Consider the following 9,832-nt stretch of genomic DNA (forward strand, 5'->3'; position numbering starts at 1 on the left):
CTGCTTGTATGTGTTTTTCTCATCACGTATGATCACTGACGAGACGAGTTGAGGATCCGGTTTCATAACTGAGCAGGAAACTGAACTGGACGGACTCGCTCTCTTTATATCTCTCTATCTCTCTCTCTCTTTATATCTCTCTCTATGTCCCTCTCTCTCTTTATATAACCTTGAATCATCAGTTTGTGAAAAGCACAACTCAAAGCTCAGCTGCTCAGATCGAGTTGTGTAATCCGTGTGTCTGTGTTATCTGAAGGTGTGAACACGTAATGTTTTGATTATCAGTGACTCATCAGCCTGAAGGCAACACTACGATCGTGCATTACAGAATAAGACAGTGACTCAGATGATTGACAGCTTCCTGCCGCGTCTGTGAAGTATTTTTACACAAAGTCTGAGGATACAACTCGACCAGAACTCAGCCTCCAGCCTCCGGTACTGCAAATATCCACGTGACGTTAACGGACCCTACGTCGGACATCGCTCTCCACGTCCAGCGCCAGGAGGTGAGAACCTCTGAAGAACGAACACCTTTCATGTTAGAGACCAGAGATTTGATCCCAGCTGCATCATTTATGTTTTAATCGACTGAAACCTTTGTTCTCCAGTTTCTTTATAAATGTTTTGGTGAATGCTGAAGTTAAAAAGCTCTGTGTCACAGGAAGCTTCTCTCCTGCACAGAAAACACTGAAGCTCCTGAAACTCTTCGTCCGTCGAGCAGACTTCCTCTTCATCGTCATTTGCATAAACCATGACTGGCAGCGAGGCAGCAGGAGTTATGCAAAACCTTCCAGGCCCAGGCCTCCTCCCCCCGGCTAACTTGGTAAAGAGATGAGGGTTGAAATCATTATGGTCTGTTTGGCTGCAGTATTAGGAGCAGATACAGAATTAAAAAAAATGAAGTTTCTGAAATTCGCCCCTTTGTTTAGATCCACGCCCAAATAGGCCCATATCCCATCTGTGGAAATCTGTCTGACAAACAAATACATAAATAACGGGTGAAACACGAACATCCTAAGTGGAGGAAATAGATCAGTTGTCAGATCACTTCCTGTTTATTCTATAATTCTATTAACTACAGTCATGTGTAGGATTCTTTGGCCTTAGTGGACGGATTATTTAAATTCCATTTAATCATATATTTGTTAGAGAGAAATAAAATACTTGAATAACTTTGCACAAAAGTGATCTTTTATTTTGCCATTTTTAATCTAGAACTTTTTCCACTTCATGAATTACTGGACCAAGCAGGTCGGCAGGTGAAGATGTTTTCATTTCACACGAGAGAAAGCGTTTGTCACGAAGCTAAAAAGAATGATATTAAATATGAGAGTGAAAGTTTAGGCTCAGTTCAGGTCCTCCTCGACCAAAGGGCCAGAACGTCCAACCAGTCGAAGAGGACATCGAGGTCCAACAAGCAGCGAGTCACAAAGTGCTGCTCTGTCCAGTCTCTGTGGAAAGAGTCTGAGAAGGTCGGCTCTGTTCTTATTGGTGATGCTCCTGGTCCTCGAGAGGAGGAGCTGCCTCCAGAGGAGAGGAGAGGAGGAGCTGCCTCGAGAGGAGGAGCTGCCTCTAGAGGAGATGAGAGGAGGAGCTGTGAACACAGTGTTCAAAACCACAGCAGATAAAAGAGGGAGCTCCCGGGAGCCATGGAAACAGCAGACTGGTACAATAGGTTGCTGGGGCGCAGAGGAGAGGGATGGAGAGAAGGAGAGGGATAGAGAGAAGGAGAGGGATAGAGAGAAGGAGAGGGATAGGGAGAAGGAGAGGGATGGAGAGAAGGAGAGGGATGGGGAGAAGGTGAGGGATGGAGAGAAGGAGAGGGATAGAGAGAAGGAGAGGGATGGATAGAAGAAGAGGGATAGAGAGAAGGAGAGGGATGGAGAGAAGGAGAGGGATGGGGAGAAGGAGAGGGATGGATAGAAGAAGAGGGATAGAGAGAAGGAGAGGGCTGGAGAGAAGGAGAGGGATGGATAGAAGAAGAGGGATAGAGAGAAGAAGAGGGATAGAGAGAAGGAGAGGGATGGATAGAAGGAGAGGGCTGGAGAGAAGGAGAGGGATGGAGAGGAAAGGGATGGAGAGAAGGAGAGGGATGGAGAGAAGGAGAGGGATAGAGAGAAGGAGAGGGATGGAGAGAAGGAGAGGGATGGAGAGGAAAGGGATGGAGAGAAGGAGAGGGATGGAGAGAAGGAGAGGGATGGGGAGAAGGAGAGGGATGGAGAGAAGGAGAGGGATGGAGAGAAGGAGAGGGAGGGAGGGAGAGAAGAAGAGGGATGGAGAGAAGGAGAGGGATGGAGAGGGATGGAGAGAAGGAGAGGGTCACTTGAAAAGAGGAGGAGGTGATGACAGGCTCAGAAGCAGCGGTGCTCGTTGCTCATTTTGTCGCTCGCCCTCCAGCTCGTTACCGACTCGTTCTCTTCTCCCTCTCCAGGACACCTCCATGACTCAGCACGTTTTGAATCTCTGTTACTTCCTGTTTTACCCACAGAGCTCAACAGCACAGTGACGCTTCGCCCACAGGGCCGCGCAGGGAATTGAACCCCCGACCCCTCCGCAGCACGTTGACCCTCTTTCATCTCTTTGGGGAATGAAAGTCTCGGCTGCTGCTGGAGGCAGGAAGTCATTAAAGTTCTCCTGAGTGAAGCTCCTCAGAGATGGACCGACTCGGTAGCAGGTTGGAAACAGGTCTAAACCGCCGTGCTCCGCCCCAGCAGGGGGAAGGCCGTTGGAAGCCCACAGCTGGACTCCAGGCCCCTCAGCCTGTGGACCCCCCCAAGCCCCTGGAACTCTCCTTGGAATCCCGGGATCCCCCCTTGAAGTCCTTGGATTCCCCCTTGAAGTCCTTGTATTCCGCCTCTGATCCCAAGTCCGTCATGCTGAGTCCGGGGCTCGCGGCGGGGCATGGTGGCCATGGCGGCGGAGTCCTGCAGGGAGCGTGCCGCCGGCGGCGTGAGGTTGTTGTGGTTCAAGTCCATGTTGGACAGGAGGTGGCCCAGGGAGTCCCAGCGCTGCGAGGAGGGCAGGCGGATCAGGGAGGAGTAGCCTCGACCGGGGAACACAGTCGCCACAGGAAGCTTGCTGGTCTCGGACGTGAACACGGGGGCCGGATCCTGGTGATCCCTGACCGGGGGGGGCGCTGCGCGGGGCGGGGCGGGCTTCAGGTAGGTGCCCCCACGTGGGTCGGCCAACACCTCGCTGTAGGGCGGAGGAGGATCCTCCATCAGGACGGCCACCTCGTAGCAGGGCGGCTTCCCGAGCAAGTCTGCGTCTGGAGGAAGAAGAAGAGGAGGGAGGCTCCGGTTAATCTCAACTTCACTTTGAATCTACGGTGAAACCCGACCAGGAGGTGACAGGAGGGGATCTGAGGGTGTTATGATTGACAGCTGATTGATTCGTCCTCTCTCATCTCTGCTGCTGTCGGTATTAACTTGTGGTTTATGTGATGGGAACACAGTGAAGTCGGACAGCGATCCAATCACGACAGACTATACTCGGAGCTGGTCTGGGCGACATGTCCGACCTGGTCCTCAAACCTCCCTGAGATACAAACATGTATTTGCTGAGTGCAGGTTCTATTCTCAGGTTTCTGAATCTGCAAAGATCCTGATCGATATATCGAGTCAGAAAATAAGAAGTTAGCATTCTGAAGTGCAGCTCCACCACAGATACAGAATCACACTCCGTCCTGACTCCTCTGCTGATCTGCTCAGAGGAACGCCAGCAGCTTTAAATAAACCTCCACAGAAACAACCATGATTCCACCACGAGGATCTGGAGAGGGTTTGAAGCAGCAGCCAATTTCTGAGAGGATGAATGTGACTGTGGTGATTTCTGCTTTAACACGGTGACAACGTGATCTGTGACATGTGGAGCTCACTGATCACATCCGTCACAGAGAGTTATCACACACGTATGTTAGGAGGGAAGCAGTGTGTGGTAGAGTCATATATGTATATATAATCCCAGCGCCTCTCTATCGGCGCCCCAGCTCCTCTCTATCGGCTCCCAGCTCCTCTCTATCGGCCCCAGCTCCTCCCTATCGGCCCCAGCTCATCTCTATCGGCTCCCAGCTCCTCTCTATCGGCTCCCAGCTCCTCTCTATCGGCCCCAGCTCCTCTCTATCGGCTCCCAGCTCCTCTCTATCGGCCCCAGCTCCTCTCTATCGGCCCCAGCTCCTCTCTATCGGCCCCAGCTCCTCTCTATCGGCTCCCAGCTCCTCTCTATCGGCCCCAGCTCCTCTCTATCGGCCCCAGCTCCTCTCTATCGGCTCCCAGCTCCTCTCTATCGGCCCCAGCTCCTCCCTATCGGCCCCAGCTCCTCTCTATCGGCTCCCAGCTCCTCTCTATTGGCCCCAGCTCCTCTCTATCGGCCCCCGGCTCCTGGCTCAGCTCCCAGCTCCTGGCTCGGCCCCAGCTCCTCCTTATCGGCCCCGGCTCCTCTCTAGAAGCTCCTGGCTCGGCCCTGGGCTTCTCTCAGCTGGTCGGCACCTTCCTCTCTTTTAGCCACGCTGCTGCCTGGAGACTGAAGCAGTTCATCAGTCTGCTTTGTGACCGCGGCTCCAGCGACCTTTTGTTTTATCGTTACTGTCGGACTCCGCTCGTTAAACCTCTTCGACAGCAGCTGATGCTCTTTCCCTCCGTCTCACATTCATCTGTTCTCTTTGTTTTCTTCTTCACGTGATTTACTTCTCATTCTTTCTCTCCACATTTCTGTGGTCTCTGTCTGAGACTCCAGATCCGATATTATCACGACACCTGGATCACTCACTTCCAGGTTTCCTATGTGAACTGATTATTTAGTTTACTGTGACACCATGAGTCATATTTACATCATCACTATAATCTGCTTGGTTCTTATCATGCTAACGAAAAATCTGTCATTACATCATCACCAAAGGGTGAGTGCTGATTCCGACGTGTCCTCCCTGTAGCTAAAGTACTGTCAACAATAAAATTAAAATAAAAGTGCAGCTGTAATAAAGTTAAATAAAGTTTAAGCTAGTTGTTATTACACCTAAATTAAATATTGATTATTTTCAACTTCACTTGTGGGAATTTGTGAAATATTTCGTTGAAAGACAAAATGGCCCAAATGCAGATTCATCGATCACAGACTCGGTCCATTGTGATGACATGATTAATAACTTCTTTAATATTGTTATGAAAAATAAATCTGAGCTCGTCCTGCCAGCTGTGCTGCTGCTCTCTCTCTCTCTCTCTCTCTCTCTCTCTCTCTCTCTCTCTCTCTCTCTCTCTCTCTCTCTCTCTCTCTCTCTCTCTCTCTCGGCCTCCACAGTCACCGCCCACGCCGCAGCAGCAGCTGTCACCATGACGCCCCGCGGGGGAACGCCGCCCGGCAGGCGGGAGCTGGAGGCCGAGAACCAAACAGTCTGAAAACACTCTGACACAGGATGATAGAACCCCCCCCCCCCCCCCCCTGTCCTCAGCTCAGGTTTGGTCTCTGTCAGAGACTTTACACTCAGCAGAAGAGAAGAGATTAATGTGAGAGAACGAGAGAGACGACCCTGTGGAGAGTTCACTGTCGAGACTAAAGGAGAAACCAGCTGATAAGTTGAAGTGAACTTCAGCTCCAGTGAGACGACGGGACATGGAGCTAACGAAACAAAACAAATACACTTCACTATCAACGTGGTCTGCAAATACATATTCATATTCATCCTTCAGAAACAAGGATTTGTTAGTAGGACTGTCGCCCTCTGCGTCCACATCCATTTTGTATTTGCATATAATTTTCGATCTACACCATAACACGCCGGTTCGAGCAGAGCATGTTGAACAGCCCCTGATGATTTCTGTCACGTGACAATATCTCTCTAGGATATTTTCTTTTACCAGCATACAGCATCAACATTTGCGTATGTGCGACTGTGAACTTGTATTTGTTTTTAAAGAAATATCTAAAGGAATAGACAAAGGTATCATAATAAAACACTTTGAACCACACTATAGAATCCCTTGACGTTACCTGGCATGCTGACCCAGGTGGCCTGAGGCAGCGGATGAGGAACCGGCAGAGGAAGTGGCGGCGACAGGATGTGAGGAGGACAGAACTGCGGCGGCTCCCTGGGCAGTGGCGGCGGCGGCGGCTGTGGAGGAGGAGGAGGAGGAGGAGGAGGCCGGGATCCTGCAGCTTGACAGCTGAGCGGCTCCGTCTCTGCAGTTCGGAGACACTGCTCCCGGAGACACTCGTCACGGCGCCGCTTCAGCCGCCGCTGCAGGAAGCTGCAGAAGCAGCAGAGCATGACCACGAGGGCCCAGACCAACCAGAAGCCGGAGAAACAGGCCAGGAAGGTGTAGGTGCCCTGAGACATCCCCATGTTCCCCAAGAGGTCAGAAGAGCTGATTCCAGATTCTACACAAGGTCCTGAAGCTCACTGAGCGAATGAGTCGTCTCCAGAGTCAAACGACTGAATGAGACACTTTGATCTCTGTCGATGAAAATAATCCAACGTGGGAAATAAAGAAATGAAACTCAGGGTGAAGCTGTGAAACTGCAGAACGTCCTCCAGCGACGAGCAGGTCGAACTCTTCGGCCGTCAAATTATCACCAGAAAAAGTTCTTGTTTAAAGAAATCAAACAGATGTTCAAATGTTTTCTACTTGAAATTTTTCATAAAAAAGTTTCTGAGATCAGCGACGATGGAAAAAACTACAAAGATTAAGAAACAATCCGCTGGATGTTTGTAATGAGAGTCACATTCTGAAGGTTCCTGTTAATCGATAAAAAACATCATCTTCAATTTACATCGGTAAATTAAATTTGATTCTCACTGAATAGAGTCTCATTATTTTCCGTCTGGTTTCATGATCAATAAATCAAAGGACATTTCAACTGTTCTACATTGAGAAGTTAGAAAAACGTCTGGATGAGGAAACATGAGTCAACCTGCAGGAAAATTCTAAAACCGTATTTCTCTGTGTTGGTTCGTACGTCCAGATTTTTGATTAATGAACTCCAGCAGCTGAGACGATCTTCGTTGAGATGGAAATGGTTTGAATCCCGAGAGGAACTCACACCGTTATTCCACAAGTCTGTTTAAATCCTCGATGATCATTCCTCAGATTTCTGAAGAGGAGGAAAACATTTAGTCTTTCCTGACAAAAGATAAAAATGTGACATCATCGCATGAGGCCAGGTCAGGTGATCTGAGGCGACGTCCAATCAGAAGCGCTCAAAACCCCCCAGAGGTGATGTGAACAGTTCATCCGAGTGAGGTCAAACAGCTGGTCCCTGCAGGAAGGGGTGGGGGGGGTGGGGGGGTCGGAGTCGGGGTCCGTCTGCAGCACCAGGACCAGAATTCCTCCGTCTCAGATCCCGACGGGGTCCTCAGGGTCACGCTGCTCTGCAGAGACACAGGGACGAGGAGACGCCATCGTCACATGATCAGAGACAGAGCAGCAAGAAGCAGAAAACAGGAAGAAGGTTTGAATCTCAGAGGCTGAGGACTATGACCTCAGAGATGTGTGTGTGTGTGTGTGGGGGGGGGGGGGGGGGGGTCAGTTTCACACTTCAGACCAGAGAAGATATTCACAGTGAAGACAAAACTGAAAAACATCAGAGATTCTTAGTTTTCCTTATTTTCTTAAGTCGTCTCCATGATTTCAAAATTCATCAAAACACACACACACACACATCATTTAAATTCAAACAAACACACACACACACACACACACACGTCATTTAAATTCAAACACACACACACACACATCATTTAAATTCAAACACACACACACACACACACACGTCATTTAAATTCAAACAAACACACACACACACACACGTCATTTAAATTCAAACAAACACACACACACACACACGTCATTTAAATTCAAACAAACACACACACACACACACACACACAAGCCCTTTAAGTACAAACACACACTCATAAAAACACGTCTGATTTCTCTCATCAAGAAAGAGGAAGTAGAAATTAAAGGTAGATGAAAAATCTTTCTATAATCATGATCAACAGTTATTCTTCTTCTCAGAATCTCCCTGATGAGCCGATGAATGCTCGGTGGCCTCTGATTGGCTCAGAAGCAGAATCGTTTTCCGCTGCAGCAGCAGATTCGCTCACCACAAACAGCAGCTGCCGGTTGTTTGTTAATTTCTTCAGAGATTTCCGCAGCTCTTCATCAACAGCTGACGTCAACACAAATACTCCACTGGACAAAGACTGAGTTTGCAAAACCAACGTCTCACAAGATTCAACTCGTGGTTCAGAACCTGGAACATGATTTGTTCCTTAAAGATCCGTCCCTCAGAAACATCTCATGAACCAGAGTCTCAGGGAACCAACACCTGAGCTTCAGCTGTGAGCTGAGCGTGGATTCTGGGATCTGGTTGAAATGTTTGAATTGAAATCAACGATCAAAATGTTTCGTGGTGTTTTTGAGAGTTTGATAATCATGTTGGTTCCACCTCGTTCCAGCTGCTCAGCTTTGTTCACACGTGTCAATGAAACCTTCTCAAACTAAAATAATCACCACTTCCTTTTATACCGTGAAATAACAGATCCAGAATCATTTTGCTGCTATGGGAGAATGTCTGTCTATCATTGCCACAGCGCCCCCTGTAGGCCTGGAACTACACTGTGTAACTTGAGTGTACTGTGCTGGAACATTAAAACGTACCTCACCAACAACGTCGCAGCTAGCAGCTAGCAGCTAGCTAAAGGACAGGACAGTCTCTGGAGGAACCACAGACGATGTCACGAAGTCGTTCTTATCTCACTGATGTTTATTCATGTTCCTGATCAGATCAGTTTATTGATGATATGAAAACGGGCTGAGACGTCACCTGACTTGGTCCAGTGGGTGTACGTGCAGGTGTTCGATGCCGCGGCTCTACAGTACGATCACACAGACTCTGACTGTAAATGATGCAGCGTTCGAGACCGAGATATTTCGGCTTCATTTCCGGAGGAAGAGGATTTTTCCATCTCCGGTTTTTCCTCTTTGAGAAGAGAAACCTTCTTCCTCTTTAATTCCTCAAATAAATCTCTGACGTCTGAGTTTTTCTTATTTTTTCTGAATTACAGTTTAATTTATAGGCGAGTGGAGCCGCGGTGTTTGTGTCATCGTCTTTTCATCCTCCATCTCCACATCATCTCTGGGAATCACACCCCTGTGTCCGTTGTAATTTGAATTTGTTCAGCGGCGGTGATTCAGCAGGGGGGGGGGGAGGGGCTGATATGGAATCGAACCACCGTTCCCTCCCCACGCCTCCTGCGTCTGATCCACTCGTGACAGAGGAGCGTTCAGGAAACACACTCCACACGTTCATCTCACTCTATTTATATCTGTTCACATGGAGATGAAACAGATTCACAGGAGAGAACATTAGAGCAACAAGAGAAGCAGAGGACAAGAAGAATTAAAGGTTATTATCCAACAACTGGTAACAAGTCAATCCAAACCGATCTATAACTAACTATGAATAGAAATACTACAAACACCCCCTGGTGGCTGGCTGCAGTAAAGGTCATAAACCCACCTCCTCCATGTTAGCAGATGTTCTATAAACCCCCAAAAAATGTAAGTTGACATTAAAATAAAGTTTTGCCATTTACTTTTTTTTGGTCATTTACTTTTGAAAACTAAAAATGAAACAGGAACAAACATATGTGCAGATTTTTTATTAAAAAATATTGAGTAAAAATAGAAATGTCCTTCTAGAAAACGTCTCAGTGAAGATGTTAAACCTGAAATCGCTCAGGTTCAGACTGAATATTCCACCTCCTCCATCTCCTTCACCTCCTCCATCTCCTTCACCTCCTACATCTCTTCCAGCTCCTCCACCTCCTTCA

General features: G+C 48.3%; 1 protein-coding gene across 1 annotated transcript; it reads right to left on the reverse strand.

The window, feature by feature from the left end:
* Positions 1-2,687: 2,687 nt before the first annotated feature.
* LOC128456813 (proline-rich protein 7) lies at positions 2,688-6,337 on the reverse strand. Its single transcript, XM_053441180.1, has 2 exons — positions 5,986-6,337; positions 2,688-3,268 (listed from the first exon to the last, which is right to left on the reverse strand). Exons 1-2 carry the CDS (start codon positions 6,335-6,337, stop codon positions 2,688-2,690), a joined length of 933 nt encoding a protein of 310 aa, XP_053297155.1.
* Between the last annotated feature and the right edge of the window lie 3,495 nt (positions 6,338-9,832).

Source organism: Pleuronectes platessa, chromosome 15 (assembly GCF_947347685.1).
Source record: "Pleuronectes platessa chromosome 15, fPlePla1.1, whole genome shotgun sequence".
Classification (NCBI taxonomy): Eukaryota; Metazoa; Chordata; class Actinopteri; order Pleuronectiformes; family Pleuronectidae; genus Pleuronectes; species Pleuronectes platessa.